The sequence below is a fragment of the Netta rufina genome, assembly GCF_964035555.1.
Source record: "Netta rufina genome assembly, chromosome: 1".
Classification (NCBI taxonomy): Eukaryota; Metazoa; Chordata; class Aves; order Anseriformes; family Anatidae; genus Netta; species Netta rufina.
Genome location: NC_140123.1, coordinates 165,056,101 through 165,074,199, shown reverse-complemented (window position 1 = coordinate 165,074,199; position 18,099 = coordinate 165,056,101). Strand labels below are relative to the sequence as shown.

Sequence of the window (18,099 nt, the reverse complement as noted above, 5' to 3'; positions counted from 1 at the left end):
ACAAGGATACACAAAACACACCAGTCTCTGAAAACTAAAAAATAAAATTTTCCCTGTGAAAGTGGAAAAAAAAGCTTCTCCTTTCCCTTCAAAACTTGTTTGAAACAATCAAGCCTCTCAAACTTGCAGGACAGAACACCAATCAACCATCCCCTAAACTAAAAATTTCCATCTTTTGCCACTGTAAGTAGTCCTTTAGCATTACTGCTTGACAGAACCCTACCTTATACTTATTTCATCTGAGTCTTACACCGGGTCAGACATCACACAATGTTTAGCAGAATTAGTGAAGTCTGTGTATTTCTGAAGCGTCTTTGGAAAGGTGCTGCTACTCTCTTTACTGCAAGAACATCGTTTTGAACAAAATATGCCACCCATTTTCTCAGATCAATTGGTACAGGTTACGACATAAAACTTCTCGAAAAAATGGATTTTCGTGCATCTTCAAAGGCCCTCCACAGGCTTAAAAGATAATACAAAAATCACTCATAGAATTCAGCATCAAAGAAACTTTAACTAACAACAGGCATCTAACTTCAACTGTAAGATTTTGGTTTATGTCCATAGCAGATATCCCCAGTTCACACCACACCTGAAAAACAGAAATTTCAAGACTGCAAATATAATTGCACTATCAATCTCCTGTATGTAGACTTATCCTGGGGTAATATTTCAGACTACAAATATAATCTAAATTTGAACTTTCTCCCCATAGCAACATTTCTAAAAAAGAAAAATATTTCTGATAAATCGTGTGACAGTCGTGAACAGTCTTAAATGTGTACATCTTATGCAATGCACGAATAGCTATACACACGGTACACTTCATAACCAAAACACAATAAAATGCAATATAAAAGCATTCTCTCTGAATGCATGTCCCAGGGGCAACCAAAAAGACAATTTATGAATGCTATTTGCTTCTCATACCCCTCCAACAATATATTAGCAAAATAGCAAAATACAGGTATTTCAAATATAGAAGAAAAAGCCTTACTCTGCTATATCAAGATATCCACAGGAAGCAGCTGCATGTAGAGGTATCCAGCCTTCATTATCTGGTTGATTAATATTTGCTCCATTTTCCACCAGAAACTTCACCATATCTACGTTATCATCTATACAAGCCTGTAAAAAAAAAGAAAGAAAGAAGTTCACATTAAAGCTGTTCTACAATAATACACATGTTTAAGTAACATATTTAGGATAAAAATAAGTATTTTCAGGTATGATGCAGGAGTGAGGTTTATTTGTTGGGGTTTGACAGCAAGACAGGAATATTTTGAGAAAAAAGCAATAGTTGTCACAGATTTGTCAAAAAATCCTTAAACAAAAGAATTCAGAGTTTAACAAAACCAATAATTATGATTTCCTCAGGTAAATTTGCTCTATTTTTCTGAAAACCCATTTACAGTCACCAGTACAACCTTATTCTCCTGCACAAAGGGGTTCCCCTTGTAAAGCCCCCAGACCCTAACTCCATCCCAAGTCCAGCTAACCAACTGGATGCTACAATTGCCAACAGGATCACCATGCCATGGAGCAGAATTGTTGTAAGCAAGAGATGGGGAGCAGTTTTGAAAACAATATCATAACATGGTTTTAATTACGACATAGAGGAGACTAAGGAGCGTGCAAGGGGATGCGAGGCCACACTTCAGCAATACCCTGCTGTTTTCTACTGCAGCGTGCTCTATACCACCATACATCTTGCAACAGCCTATTAATCACTGTATTTATGAACTTACTTGAGTATCACTTCAGCACATGGTAAAAATACTATCGTTTGTGCACATACTACCATCTTCTGTGCACATATCCTAATTACCAAGGCAGCAGTGCTGCACGGATGCAGACCTACTGCCGCTCTCCAGATCCCCATCGCCTGGCTGCTATTTTGTCTTTCTTCTCTGTGTTTGAGTATTTTTCTCACAGGGTGCTCAGTGCGTTTTCTTGCCAACTTCCATACTGCTGCCCTTAAAAGGGCAGAGCAACACAGAGAAAAGTCCCTCTGCATTTCAGGACGGCAAGGACTCAAAACAGCTAGACCCCACAAGACTGGCATTAATTTTTTTTAGCTTAATAAATCAACAATACTACAAAACCAGAAGGCTGAAATGGGAACTGCTATTGCCAGGCTCCTACATCCTTCTAGAGAATTATTCCTCTAATAAAAATGCAGCTAAGGTGTAAATTTTACTTTTTAGAACAGTTCTACAGAAACAAATACTGAAAATTATATATTGTTGTACTATTGCAGAACCCACAAAGTTCCTTATTTAATCATCTGTGCTTTCCAAGATGAATCCTGAAGCTTTCCTCCATTCTGTAGTGCTGAGGAAACAGTTACAGTGTAAGGGAGCCGTATTGCTGGCCTGTTTAATCAGCCCAGCAAAAACAGCAAGGAATTATCCCTCTTTGACCCCATTCGCTGTAGCAGGGTATGAACTTTAAGGCTTTGTTTAGAATGCAACACAGAACTGTTTTAACAACCAGCCTCATCTGGACTTGTTCATCCATGCACTTTCAGCTGGGCTGTAACTAGACTGCAGTAGACAGCTTGCTTTATTTGTTCTTCAATTAAAAACAAAAATACACTTGTGTGTGTAAACATAACATAAACCTGAGTCCCCTTCCTACCTTTCCAGGTATTCTAGAAAAGTGCCTTCTTAAAGGATTTTAGAAATCATCTTTTTAGCCATTTCCATCCCTATAATCAGCAATTCTTTTAATAACTGATGTACTAAGCTACTCCAAGAATAAAGACTACCGGTTCCTCTAGCATACTGTCTTCCATTTTTCCCACTTACCATCAGTGTACAACGTTTACATGGTAATAACAAGCTCTTAAAAAAATAATTGCCTCTCTTTGCAAATCGTTTTGTTACTTAGAGGAAAAGGAACTAAAGGCAAGATGTCGTAACAGTTCAGGAAGAGAAGAAATTCAAGAAACACTGATGTTTACACTTAACAGAAGCAGTAACCCAACCATGTTTCACACACGCAATACACCTAGTTTCTCTGGCAAAAATACCATTTGCCTGACCACTGATATCCTATGTATATTATAATATCCACCAGGTAATCATATGCAAAATATGCTTTTATCAGAAAAACTTAGAATTTCCTGAGGACTTTTAATACTACATTCCGGTATGCTACATGCTCATGTATGTTCTGACCCTCCAAAATGCATAATATATGAAAAAGGGTATCTTAAAATTGATTAGCACTATTAAAAAAAAGCCAGGCCATCTGTTAGTGACACAACCTATCACAGAACAAACCTTGCCCGTTTTTCAATTATACGTAAGAAAAACTGGCAAGACATACTCATAAAAATACTGTTGCTAAGTGAATCAAAAGCTTACATATGCAGCACATTAAAAGACATATGACTAAGTGGCTAAAAATATTTGACCAAATTTGGGCAGTTTATTGTGCCATATATGGCAAGAACCAGCAGAGCTCAGATCCCCTTCTAATGTATTATCACAGATTGCACACCCATGACAAGCAAAGATAAACAATCAGCAAGATTATATATGTTGGGATGAGAGAAGAAGAGCTATTAAGATAATAAAAGAATTTACTCGTATGTGTAAATGGGCACTGCTGGTGATCTGTGAACATCTGTGAAGTTTAAATCACGTTTCTCACACCCGATTATACAATCTGAGAAACAGTTAGAACAATTTTGTTAGTGGACAACAGGAGCCACAGAAGCTGAAGTTGATGAAATGGCAGACGGTTGTGTAATTTAAAAATCCATCGCCTTTGAGACTCTTTAAACAAAGATTACTTGAAAGTAAATCTTGTACCTGGAAATCTGTATCAGAAACCCACTGAGACATCCAAGAAGGCTATTACCTATTTTAAGGTGAAGAAAAGCAAATGTAATTTGTAATTGATCTCATTGCTGAAGAACGAGGATAGAGTGTGCCCTATTTCCCCTTGTCCCCTTTTTCCCTTTCATAGCACCAGAGGTGTTTGAGGGACCCAAGAGCCCTCATCACTTGCCATATGAAAGACAACTTTGATGAATGCCGAGAAACAAATGGTATAAAGGAAATTTTATCTCATTGTTTTTCCATTTCTACTCCGATTGTCGTTGTGTTATCTTCCCAGTCACTTCTAAAAGCAGTATTTATCAAGTGCCAGGAGAGCCTCTATTGTTAGAGACTGACATCTCAACCCCAAAAGGAAAGCTTTTCAGAGCCGCACGATAAACTTAAAGCAACAGCCTCAGAAAAGTCTGCCCTTCTAAACCTCAGGAGGCCATAACCTGAATATCATTAAAACAGAAAAAGCCACAAACAGGCCACTTGCAATTAAGAGGAGTTCTGCTGACACGCAATGGGGCCAGAGCGCTGCCGCCTCCTCCCCGCTCCCCACGCTGCCTCGCTTCCTCACCCCAAATCGGGCAGAAACGTGGCGTTTCCCAAGCCAAACCTGACGGGAATTAGCCAGCGGACCCCCAGACGAACAAGAGCTGGACCACGGACCAGCAAAGAGCAACAGCTCGCTGCTCTCTGGCAAACGCACCCAGGTAGGTCCGGCTCGTTCCTGCAACAAGGTGCCCACGTTTTGGACTTCTCCCAGAAATACTTCCTGACCACTCAATAGGGAATAACCAGAGGCCCACTGAACACGCTGGATTTTAGCTGTTTCCAACATGACTTCATATCCCAATGCAAGCGGCACGTGCTCGGGCTGGCTCTCCTTACTATCAGGTGTTAAGGACAGAGGTGAAGGGTAGCCTTAAGTTAGTCAGTAATCTTAAAAATAGATAGCTTTAAAAGAGGTATCTGGGGTGTCCGGCCCCTCAGTGAGCAACCACCCTAAGGATTCAGTAGACAGGGCTCCTTCCCCACAGCTACGAGAAAACAAGTGTGCTTTTAAAGAAAAGAAAACCCACAGAAATCTTGTAGGGAAAGAGACAAGCAATCAGCTAGAGAGACCACCTCTGTCTCACATCCATGCAGCAAAGCACACTTCATTCCTCTTCATTTGCCCTTAGTATGGACAGGATTCAGAAACCGTCAACACAGAGCAATATAGAGACATAAAGGTCTAAACAAGCCAAACACTTTGAATTCCCGTGGAAATGCAGAAAACAGAAGAAAGACCTCATGCAACGGCCTGTAGAATAGTTATCCCTTCCCTTGATTTACCTAGTGAACCAAGTCCAATGAGTCCATTGCAACTAAGCAGGATGTTAACGTCTTTGTTAACATACCCAAGAATTAAATTAAGGGAGAGCATCCACATCCAGCAGTAGAGATGCTCAGAAGAGGCTCCTGATCTTCCCCCTCAGCTGCTGGTTGCATACCACACCTGGACCATGGGGCTGAACTGTATACTTTGCTGAACTGGATCTCGAGTGCATCAGAAAGGTGATTAGAATTTAAAATTAAATAAAATAAGAAAAGGACTGTAATAAACTACTATCTTTATTGGATTAAAACTGCATGATTCGTTCTGATTATATTAAAACACTTTTTATATTCAGAGAAGGCGCACTCTGAAATTCATCTTCACGCCCTAATTCCACTACCAGAGAAACAAGACTTTGCTTTACTGTGAAATTTCACCCATTAAAAGCCCGGTGTCAAGGCTTGTTTCAAACCGAGACTTTTCTAAGAACACACTTCTCAATTTCAACCAGAATTTCTACCACTCGTTTTTTGATTTTTGCCACTGTGAGGAAAGGGTTTTGGTAGACAGAGGAAATGAAGGTTCGCTAGTCACGCTGTTTATGAGCATCTTCTATTCGTCTTCAGCTCTCCTTGGGAAATAAAAGAATTAGCTTCCACATTGCAATTCTTAATTTTATTTTTTTCTTTCAATAAGCCACTAACTGTGGAGGTACAAGAAGAAATTTGGTGAAAAGATACAAAGCAAGCTTGAGTAACACTTCCCACCTTTGGCAGGTCACATATTTATGCTTCATGTTAATTAAGAACAGCATAAAAAAGTGAAGCAGCATTAAGATGCATGAAATGAAATCATAAGTTGTATCTAACTCTCCAGCTAGTGCTTTGAGGTAACCTGGCAGTTATAACGACAAAAACAAAGGAGGAATACTTTTTTTGTACTTGAAATTTAGCTGCGGGTCATTAATTCAATGTTTTTGTTCAAACCATAACAGCTGAAGAGCCCAATATTAGTAATGACAATGTCCTAACGCTCACTGAATATTTGGGAATACTTCCAGCATAAAGGGTAATAAGAATGACCAGCAAATTAGGTCATAAATTATTACTGATTATTGCACTTATTTAAGGAATCGCTCTAAATGCAGGCATTTTACACTTGCTGGCTATTCTTTCTAACAAAATACAATACACAGGGTAGAAGGGCTGCTGTTGCTGTTCACATGTACGGTAAGAAACAGGGCAGGTTTGGTGTTGTAACAGAACTTCAGGCACTAATCTACTATTAAGGATGACAAGTGTTGCTCAATTATGAAATTAAGTATAATCTTTCCAGCGTTCATTTAGCCAACCCACAAGTTATAGCTTATATTTTTCAGTAAGCTGGGATAATACCGGATATCTCCACATACTGACAAAACACAGTTTTTATGATTAAGTATTTTATTCTTAATTGTGTTTACTAGTAAAAACGGAAGAGTTTACCTGCAAGTATTCTTGATAAACTAATAATAATATATTTTTTTGGCAACACTATCCTTATTTTGTTGAACTTGTGTGCATGTGTGCATGATGCATCTGTTATTTTCAGTTAACAAAGGCCTACTACTTTAAATCCTGGAGGGCTGATACATACAAACTTGTTAAAATGATAGTTGCCATATTAAATAACCCAAGAAACCATTTAAAAAGCATTGCTTCTGAAGTTTTGGCAGTTTGAAATTAATTGTTTGTATTTTCCTCACCCCAGAATATGAGTCAATTTTGGCACAAATTTCATTAGCAAACCCATTTAACCCACTGCAGAGCAGCAAACTATTCTCAGGAGAAATTTCTTGGAAACCTTTCGCTTCTAACTGTAGAAAATGAGGGTCCTTCCAGACACCTGCAAAAGCAGGTGGAGAAGACACTCTCTCAAGGAGAAAACATTAATTGAGGCTGATGCAATCTTTCGTGTCCATTCATGTCTTATGGGGAAGGCATGCAGAGACTATTGAAACAAAGCATCCATTAAGCATCATTACTTAAATCAAATGCTGTATAACTGTCAAGCATTGACAAAAACAGACAAATCACTCCAGAATGCAAACTTCTGTAGCTATTAATTCCACTTCATGTAAACACCCTGTCATATGCAAGAGCATATCCCAACAGACGCTCACTTAGATTATACGTGCATTCAAAGAGGTGCACATACCAGGAGCTATGTAAAACTGATCACTGCTTAGGGCAAATATCCAATAAGAACATACCGTCATTTCTATACTGACTACAGTTTTGCCCCATTTTCTCTGAATTACTATACAAATTACTTGCACTGCAGGTTTGCCAGTTTGCAGTTTACAGTTAGCATATACCTATAATTTAATGAAGGGTACAATTCACGAAAAACACTAAAATCTGTGGCTGACTGACACAATCTACATGTCGCAAAACTAATTTCATAGGGATTTCCCACTATTTAAAACCTATTGGATGCTTACACGTGGTTCTTAATCTGAACTGTAATAGAATACATATATTCGGGTGGTGGTAGTGTGTTTCAAGTAGATAGAGATGCAATTATTCTTGTCCTCTAGCCTCCTGCTGAGATAAGTAAGGGGAACGGGAGAGTTGGCCGCAACTTGTTATCTGCTATAACCAGAGTTACTTCCATTCCTGCTAGGAATCCCACTAGCTATGGATCAGGGTTTTCCTATTTTTGTTCAAAAAATAAATAAAATACTGGCCGCCTAATATTACATGCAAATCTTCTTTCAAATAACTGTTTGTTTTCTTGTTTCAGCCGCATGCAAATCTGTTTTCAAGGACACTTGAAATTCTCACAGTAGAGATTATCAGTAAAAACTACCATGCTAATACCATTCTAAACATATTAAGCTTTATTGACATTCATGTATTTCAACCCAAAGAAAAACCTCAAGACAACTTGCCAACAACAACAACCAAAAAAAGAAAAAGGCATGACAAAATAAATGAACAAACATGGAAATGAGATGTCATGGAAAAAATGCTAGCTTCTAAAATTGTTTTAGAGGAGATACTGATACTCCAGCAGATATATTTGGCTGAAAGCACTTTTGTCTCCTGGCTAGGTATTTTGAAATTAACCTGGTGACGATACAGGATACAAAGGAGACTATGAAACAACCTTTGCCTAAACTTCACCCAAATCAGGCTCTCCCTTGGTTTCAAATGGTACTGTTCCTTCTCATTTCTTTCAATTTAAAAATAAAACCAGTATGTTCTGCAGAACAACATTTGCTTTTAGAAATAGATTCAGACTTATTATCAGCTTTATAATCACAGTGCAGGTGAAAAAGCATGAGTTCACTGACAGAAACGGAGCAATGAAGATCTAACTGACAGTATGGTATTACAGCTAATGTGATGTGCGACTGAACCCTAAAGGCTTAGGTATTTGTATGTACAAATTACGTATGACAGATGCTCATTTGTTATACACGTTGGTGAAAGCATTCATTCAGCAGCACCAAATCTGTGAGTGTCAGAAGCTGGGAGTTCAACCCCGAAGTGACTTTCAGGCAACAGAAATTGCTGCCTGAACAGAAAGCCACCACGCAGGTGGCCTTCCCACTCTTGCGACCCCTGGCTTTGCAGTTTGCTTTCTGGGACCATTTCAACAATGTTGGCTGATGCACTGTGCTCCGTGTGGCACACACGCCACAGCACTCCACACCCACCTCCTGACAGGTACAGAAGCAGCCTTTATTAGGTTTAAAATATGTTTCTTGAATTAGAATTTAACAAAAATCCCACACTGTAAGAATACAGTGCCGCTGTGCAGCTCTGTTTTTATTAAGCATTTATTGTTATTGTCTTGGCAGATAGTGTTAGCTCTCATGATAGAAATCTGGTAACACAATCTGTAAACATTAAATTTGAGAAGGAAAAGGCTGAGTCACATAGTGTATTTATTTATGTCCTAGACAAATTTAAGAATATGCCAATCATATTTCAAATTCTTCAATTTTTCACCAGTAAAGACAATCTTCTTTTAGCATACTGGCAACTAAACGAGCTCACGTGCCAAAGCAGCTTTTCAGTTTAAAATGCCTCGCATTCTGATATCCTCTAATACACTTTCTTAACCAAATTAATCATCTAGCAAAACAAAAAGGCATCAAGAAAACTTGCTAGAAGAATCCATTTTTATAAATAAACAGGTTTGTTCGCTTTCGTGTTTCTTGGATCTAAGTTAAGCCACATGTGCCAAGTTTCCCTTGTTACCGTTGTGTCTAACTATCACCTCCATAAAGCTCCGAGTTCTTCAGTGTGGTGAAAAGACAGAAAGGAAGCAAAACTGACTGCCTTTAGGAGCTATGGCCATGATCCATAGGCCACCTGGCATCTAGATCTTTTGCTTCTGCAGGACCTCAGTGGGTTTTTCATTGCTTTCTACTTTTAGCAAAGTGAAGTGACACAAGTGAGTAGAATAGAAGCTGCATGAAATTTCATAAAAGCAATAAGTCTACATCTCACGATGGAAAATAAAAAAAACATGCTCAGATGTTGATTGGGCATACCAAGGTAAACATTCATGCTCACTCTTCTTGCCCCTTTAACAGAAGAAACCATGATTACAGGTACAAAAAGGCAGTAAGACACTCAAATTTGAGAATACAACTGGCATCTATGCATGCTTCCTCCAGTTAACATCTGCCACATGTGGTTTTGTCCCCATCTTTATATGAAATACTAGAAGCAAAACCATATTTTTAATAAGCTGGCTTAACTGGTATTGTTCAGCCCCGCCCCTCTTAGAGAAATCTATGTAAATAAAGAACTAATTTCTATAATCTGATTTAGCATAATATATAAAACAAGCACCCTCTCCAGTGAGATTTATATATATTTTATGCATAAATAAAGAAATAAAGTAATCACTTTGCACCTGGATGAAAACAAGAATTAAATGAGAAGTGAGTAAAAGTGGCATTTTGGATTGCTTAAAATTATCTTAAATGTGTCAAATACATTAAAGTTTATCAAAACTGCTTTTGCATGTAAAACTCATTAAACAAAGCTAGCACTGCATATAAATAGGAAGCGTAACTAATTGTTTCTCATCATTCCTATTTTTAGGGAAAGAATATATTGCCACGCCTAATTTCTAATCCCAGACTGGCAAAAGAAAAGCTACCTTTCTACAATATTAATCCCGGTAATTTTTTCAATTTATGATCAAACTTCTAAAGCATTGAATAGGCTGAATAAATTAGAGTTTTCTGTTCTTCAAAAACACTTCTAAGTCCTGAATTTGACTCAGGCTGCAAGTCAGCTGGTGCCAAATGAAAGCAGAGCACCCCGAGTGTTGCTAAAATTCTAGCAGAAAAGCAAGGACTGTTGAAGTAACAAAAAAAAAATGGAGTTTTAGTGAAGTTATCCGAAAGTTTTTTTGGCAAACTTACTACAGTAAGAAGCTGATCTTTCTGAAAACTGTAGTTTTTCACAGAGACTTTGTTCAGGCAATAACACGATGACAAGCCTTCCACATCTTGTCCCCTCAATATCAGCAGGTACCAGGTAAGAGCCTTTGTCAGGTGTAAGAGCTGCTCAGGGCAGCCCTAGCCCCGAAGCATGCCAGCACCCACGTGCCAATAAACCTCTAGATTCTGGCAGCATTTTAAATACCTAAAGACAGCACAGTACGTTTTACACTCATCTGTAATGCATACCCATTTCAACTACAATAAGAAAAAACAAGCAGCAGCTCTTCTGTTTTCCCTTACAGAATACACTGGCTGTCGTACACACTCATTTATACATAACTACATTTTTAAAATAGCCCAATTAATTTCTGACTTGAGAAATATATATGTTCATTGTAATACCTCAGTAAACTGGGACCTGGTCTGCATTTCTCATCTGTTGAAAGACTGAAGGTATTACTTGGGAGCACCACAGGCACAGACAACGTTAACTGTCAAATTGATAAATTTGTGGTCAGGTAATTTCATTTTCCATATTGTATATAGACACTCAGCATCATTTTGAACAGCCTGCCCAAAGCCTTTTTTCTAAATTAATCAGCTGAAAAAAACATTGTTGTGATCCCCAAAAGGTAAGGTACTTCCAACAGACAAACATCACCCAGACTCAAATCCTCTGCATGAATAAGATCAACTCAAACTACACCTGAAGCCAAAATTCAAGTCAGACTAGGCACTCCAGGAATCTGTTTGAAGTTAAATAAGGGTGTTCTCGTGCTGTGCCGCAGCTAAATTTGCTAAACAATCTTCTAAAATAGCTTACATGAAATACATCGCAATGTTTTAGTATAGTTAACAAAAATGTTTGTATAAGCAAATAAGGAGATGAGTATCAAATGTACTATAATCTTTATTAAGAATAATGAAAAAGTGCATTCAACACTCATCTCTGTTTCTTTCAAAGGCTAGTTACGCAGCTGTTCATCCACACAGATATGGTTTGCAACTTCTAAAAAAGGCATTTTTGCCACAGTGTAACTTAATACCCTAATTTCAATAGGCCAGCCCCATCATGCAACCTACTGCGCAGATCTTCCCTGACTGCAACAAGGTCGAAGCTCCACACTCGCCCCTGTGTGCTCCCCCCAGCCTGGCAGGATCCGCCGTCCTCCTCCAACCCGTATCTGCCCAAAGCCGTAACCGGCACGGGAAAACAGCCTGGGGTGCTTCTTAGCAGATGATATATAATGACTCATCTCCTGCCACAAACTTAAGACTACATCCACTTTGTGAACCTCCCCTCTCCCAAGAAAGCACGACAGAAGCACCAACTTTGACATCTGACTGCCTCAGGTGTAGAGGAAGAGGAAGTACCTTGGTACACTTGCCCCACTATAAACTCGTTGTGACATTAATGAACAAACTGCAGGTAAACATGAGTGCCTAGGAAACCACCTACATCTCAATGGCACTAAAAAATGGACAGGAAGACAACAGTCCACATGTGAAATAATCTAAATTTAAAGATTAACCCACCTGCAAAAGGAGACACCACCAGATATATACATACATGACACCTCAAAAGAGGAAGAAGAGACTCTTTTTTTTTTTCTTTTCTGTTTTAAATGTGTATCACATGGATGAGAAGCCATTATTCTACAAGAAAGAGCAATTTATGAGGAAAGTACACTAGTGCCATTACAGCCAAGCAATGGCAGCAATTAAAATAAAAAAAATAACAAATAAAAATTTGAAAATCACTATAAAAATTGAAAGGGTATAAATCAATACAAATTGTAAGCAATTGGCAGCAGAAATTTGGAAAGAAGACCTATGAACATCAACGAAAAAACAGCTGGCAGGGACAGAAATACTGAGCCATTTTGTAAGTGTATTAATAATGGGGGAAAACCTACCAGTGATGTAGGGCATATATGTGAATGATACGGGGGCGAGAGAATTGGTCAACAAATATCTCTATTTCATGTTTTGAAAGAAGCAAAAAGTTTAATTTGTATTGCATAATGATGATTATATACCTACCATTCTACTAGTAAAAAAAAAATAAATGCTAAAAACCCACAAATAACCGTGTACCTCAATAGGCCTTGGTAATATGAATCACAAGCATGCTTATGCAGCTCTCTAGCCACTATTTAAGAACTTAGGGCAGCTTCAAGTCTGCTGATACTTATTTTCTAAACAGATCTTGAAATACCTGGGACACAGCAGAGCACTGTTACGCTGCACCAGCACCACAAAGCAGGAACATGGATGGATAAACGAGTTAGCCTGTCAGCCATACCAGATAGAAGAATTAGAAACAAAACCAAAAAAATCAGCATGACGTATCAAGATAACTGACGTCCATTAGGCTTATTACCATGCCATTGCTTACACTGCTTCAAAGGCTTGCTTAGCTTCACCAATGCTACCACTGCTTTTTGGCACCACACAGCTGGACTCGACCACCACTGAAGGACCCCAACTGACATTCCTAAAACCTGGGGCACCAGCTGACACAATTTTGAACCAGCTTGGGTCCACTGAGGCTTTTTAAACCTGTAGCCTTGCCAGGTGAAAGCTGACTCCACACAGGAAAACTGTCTCTGTTCATGGATGTTCAAGAAAGCTCATTAGTGTTCATGCAGCAAAGACACCTGAGGTGCTGAACCCGAAGAGGCTTCCCTGTCAAAGGACACCTTTAAGCATGTCCCACAAATTGGAATTAAACAGATGCCTCAATTTTTTTAGCCATTGTAGCCCCTCACCACAGCAAGCAGCAGAACCTAACTGCATGGTTTTGGCACACAATGCATGAAAAGCCAGCAGAAAGGGGATGTTTCTGAGAAGCAGTTCTTTAGACTGCATCTGCAACCAGTGTTATTGTGCATCTACTAACAGCACAAGAGGGAAAAGCAAACCCTTCTTCAGCTCCATGCATATTCTGATGCAGGAGGAAAAAAAGCCACATACTGACTTTTGGTAACTGTATTAAGAAAGGCAGGATACTACGAATATTCCAACCTTTGGTCATTATGTTAAGAAAGCAGCTTCTTTTTCTCCCAGTTGGTGCGTGTGCCCCACTGCTGACACCACCTCATGCCAGGCAGCTGTTTGTGTGCTGCTCCACAGCCACCGCTGCCACCGCTTGCTTGTGCAGTACGTCTGCAGCACCTCACGTGGCAGGACTTAAGGACTCTCCAGGTCACAGCTGTTGTCACTGCCTATTTTGTGTGACATGTACTGCCTGGAGAAGTAGCGCCTGCCATCCCCGAATTCTCTGACAACTCCACCACACTTCCTTCAGAGATCTTCCTATTTAAGGAGAGAGATGTGGGGAGGGGAGTAGCAAACAACTACTCTCTCTTCCCCCCCCACCAACACGTTCTATTTGTGCAGTACCAAATGCCTGGGGAAGAGCTTAGGAACAGGGAAAGGACACAGCTTTATTTTCCCCATCTGCAGAGCCTTAGGTCCTCACCAACCAGCACAAGGAATTCAAAGATCCATACACGTGGTCAGGCAGTTTGCCTCTGCCTGCTGAGTCCCATGTGCCAGGCTTTGGAAGCACAGACATCAGTTTCAAGGAGAAAAGGCACTGAAGAAAATTGCTAGAAAATCAAAGGGCGTCTTAAAACGGGCACAGTACTTCTACTCACTCCTTCAGCAATGATGTCACTTTGCAGGAAGCTTTCACCTGAGTCACAGGGACACACAGGTATTTCTTCCTGTGCCTTTAACAACACATGATGTCACTATTAAGAAGTTAGTAAAAGATAACATTGGTAAAAGTTATTGTAGAGAAATACTGACAAAAGCAAGAACTTCATAAAATTATTCTAATTGAGCTTGTAGGATCTTCTTCCCCTGCTACATTCGGTTTTAGGTAGTTATCCAAAAATGGCATCCCAGCTGATAATAACTAAGCCCTCATGTGGAAATTCTGCATTAGCATCTCTGCCCTTCAGCAGATGACAGAGTTTCAAAGTGCATATAAAATATCATTCCTATTGAAAATTTTTCTTCTTTGTGTTTCAAGATGAGTTTTAAGCAATATTCTGTTCTCTGCAGGAGGTAGTGTTATAAAACTAGCAAACCCTAACCTCTTGGAGCTAACAAATGCTATCCACCCAGGGCACGATCCTGCAAGAGCTCACTGTTGACAAACAGGGAGGTCCCAGGCTCCCTCCTCATTCTCAACTGCACACTCCCAGAAGCATTTGTCAGCCTCTCCATTAGCCAATTGAGCTCACCAACATAGCAGAAACAACCCTTTCTCCTCCCCCACCCACTAAAAAAAAACACACAACAAACACAACAACAGGAAAGGAAACAGCAAGGTGGGAGGAAGAAGCAAGAGCACGCCCTTTCAAGGCAGTAAGCCTATGACCTCAGTTGCACCTGGAGCCACAGCCACCTCTGACTGCTCATTCTCGTGACCAGTTTTGGAGAAAAGGTTAAAAGTCTACATGTCAGATTATGTAGTAAGTCATCTGTGCTGACTGCTGACTTCTGAGAGACCACTGACACCTCTAAATTCGGGACACAGAACACGCCGCCCTTCCCTTTACCAGTACTGTGTTGGCTTGAGAGAGACGACTAGGACCTAACTAGGACCCCCGAGTCCACTGTTTACCTGACCCTGGCAGCGTGCACATCATCACAAAATTAATCATAAACGCTCTGAAGTCTGCTTCTTGTACATCAGGCTGCTTGTTGAAGATTATAATTATCAAAGAGCACAAAAATGAAAGCCTGGTTTAAAAGCACATTTGCTTCAAGTTTAGTCAAAGAAATGGGACTGACTTCACTGACTGCATTTCTCTTGCAAATACGTGAGAACAAGAGCTAAAGTAAAAAGGGGGGAGAAATGCAAAGAATGACACAGATTTGATTATATGGAGAAAGCTGCCTGAGAACAGGGAAAGCCCCTGTGCTGCAAAGCTTGGGGATAGTGGGGACAGAGCGGCAGCAAGGGCAGGACAGGCTCAGACAGGGCCGACTTGCAAGCCTCCCATCCAGACAAGCTGACAAAGGCCCACCTGGCTTCCTCTGCTATTCCATCATCCACCACTCCTGCTGCAAACCAACAGCTCCTGCTACACAAACTGTTTTTAGGCTGGGTCCTCAATTCAGCCTCAGAAGCCATCAAGCCATCTGGCTCGGGCCTACGCTCCAAATACCTCAAAGCACACAGCAAGAAACTGCCTCCGTGTTAATCAGAAAACTGAAACTCACCCCTGACGTGCCAGGGGACTACCTCTGCTGCCTGGAGCTTGCTTTTTCTCCTCCATGGTGCACATCTCCACAAGAATTCCTGGAGGGGAAAGCTGTTCTGCCACTTAATTTACAACATTAAATTAGCCAAAACGTGCTTAAGCTTTATGCTTCTCTAAGGACTTATATTAAATATTGTTTATGCACAGACCTATATATAAGCAATAATAAGGCCAACCAGCCAAATACTCCAGGAGTAGGAAATGCTTTAATTAATGCTGCCTAAGCCCAATCAACTGGCCCCATAAGCATGACCCATGCACAGTCCTACGTGACCACTACTTCCCTGTGGCCAAAGGATCTTGCTTCATTCAGTCCATGAGATTATCAGTGCTTCCTTAATGTGAAGCTATTCAAAACTTTGGATTTTTCTTCACTGTTGAGTGTTTGGCCCGTGCTACTCAGATCTTGTTCCAGACAGAAGTCATTTTCTCATGGGCTCTTCTGCATACCAGCGCTTATCTCCATTTAGGTACATAAGCAGTATTTTTGTAAAATCTCTGGCACAAAAGTATGTTACCATTTTACAGATGGCAAACAGACAGAAAGGTCATCATAAATAGTATCCCCTGCTTCAACCATACACTTTGAAATAGCACTGAACAGAGATTTTAGGATATAAACCACCTCATATGTTTGAAGACATTTCCTTTTGTTATATTCACAGGCACACAAGTACATCGTTTCTACAAGCCTTCCTGCAGTCTCCTACTCCATATACCATTTTCTTTTTTTTTCCCCCACTGATAAAGCAGAAGTTTCTCACACAACAGCATCTTTAATCAGTTGGTCTGAATTATCCCAAGAGCAAATCCTCCATACAGGTTCTATAAGCCAGGTATGATGACAATAAATTAGAGCATTAAGAGATTAACGTGTTTAAATCCAAGCAGATATTTCACAAGTAGCATTAACTTAACTACCTGATATCCAGTACACCACCACCCAAGTTCCATTATTTCAGTGCTCCAGGTACCATCCGTTCTTTCCTGCTTCCTTTTCCACATCACCATTTAATTTTCCCAACTTTTGGTTCATGTTGACAGCCAGCCCACATCTGACAGCTCCCTTTTGCCTCCACTCTTGTGACTCACTTGTACATCCCTACGCTGCGTCTCCATCTTATGGCTTCTTCCTCTGTGCCACTGGAGGCAAAGTGGTCACAGCACAGATAGTACCAGTGTATCTCTAGAACAATTTTGGAAGTCTATAGCAACCTGACATCTGTACTGCTTCTGTGATCTGAACTATCATATTCAAAAGTAACTTAAATATATCACTGTACAGTGCTACAGTCTCTTTAGGTCTTGGCAAATTCTCTTGGATATCAGTTTTTCTCTGAAGCACTGTTCTCCTCTGGTGGATCTAAAAATATTTGGAAAAAAAAAAAATCTTCCAAAAAATACTAATACTCTCCAACATGCTGGAATATTAAAAACATGTATCCATCCAGCAAGACTTTCTCTTTGCTTCTCTCAGCCTCATTAAGTATAAAAACATCCAGCTGTCATTCTGCAGCTACAACTGCCAGAACATCTTGTTGTGGTGGCAAACCCAACACTGACTAGCATAAGAAAAAAGGCAGTATCATCCTTCCTTACAGTTCTTAACTACTAGTAGTTAACTACTAATAAGAATTAACAAATAGTAAGAGAACAGCCTTTGCAGAGACCCATGTTGTTGATCAAAGGCATGGACTATCTGCCATGAAAAGAACTCAATAGGCCAGGCCTCTTCAGCCTCGAACAAGATTTCTTCAATGACCATGTAATAGATGGCTACAAATCATGAATTATACAGAGACAGCAAGCAGCAATCAGCTGTTCAACCCTTCTCCTAGGACAAGGAGTAGAAGTCATTATACCAAGCCAGTGAGAGCTGGGACCAAAAGCCATTAAAAAACAAAAGCTGCTTTTTGAAAGCTGATTGGAATGCCCCGTATCAGCAGAAGCAGAGATGACTTATTACTGAGCTCAGTAGATTGGCCTTTCCTTTTAACACAAATCAGGCACTGGAACTATGTGATTAACTGAGAGAGTCCTAAAGGCCTTAGGCAGCCTGGATATAAAAAAAAACAACACTCTTCACTACAAGTCAAGTGAATACTGTAATACTTTCACAGCTCGATCTCCTCATCTAAGGAGGTAAGTAATAAAGTGCCCCGTTTTTCCCCTCTGTGATAGCACACGTCGTTGTTTCATTAATATTCC

General features: G+C 39.9%; 1 protein-coding gene across 7 annotated transcripts in view; it reads right to left on the bottom strand.

Moving 5' to 3' along the window:
- PPP1R12A (protein phosphatase 1 regulatory subunit 12A) overlaps window positions 1–18,099 on the bottom strand; it is a 124,253-nt gene that overhangs the window by 78,716 nt on the left and 27,438 nt on the right. For all 7 annotated transcript variants that reach the window (XM_084305965.1, XM_084305966.1, XM_084305960.1 and 4 more), the window contains exon 2: window positions 998–1,128. In XM_084305965.1, coding sequence (XP_084162091.1) covers window positions 998–1,128 — 131 coding nt within the window. The remainder of the gene's footprint in view (window positions 1–997; window positions 1,129–18,099) is intronic.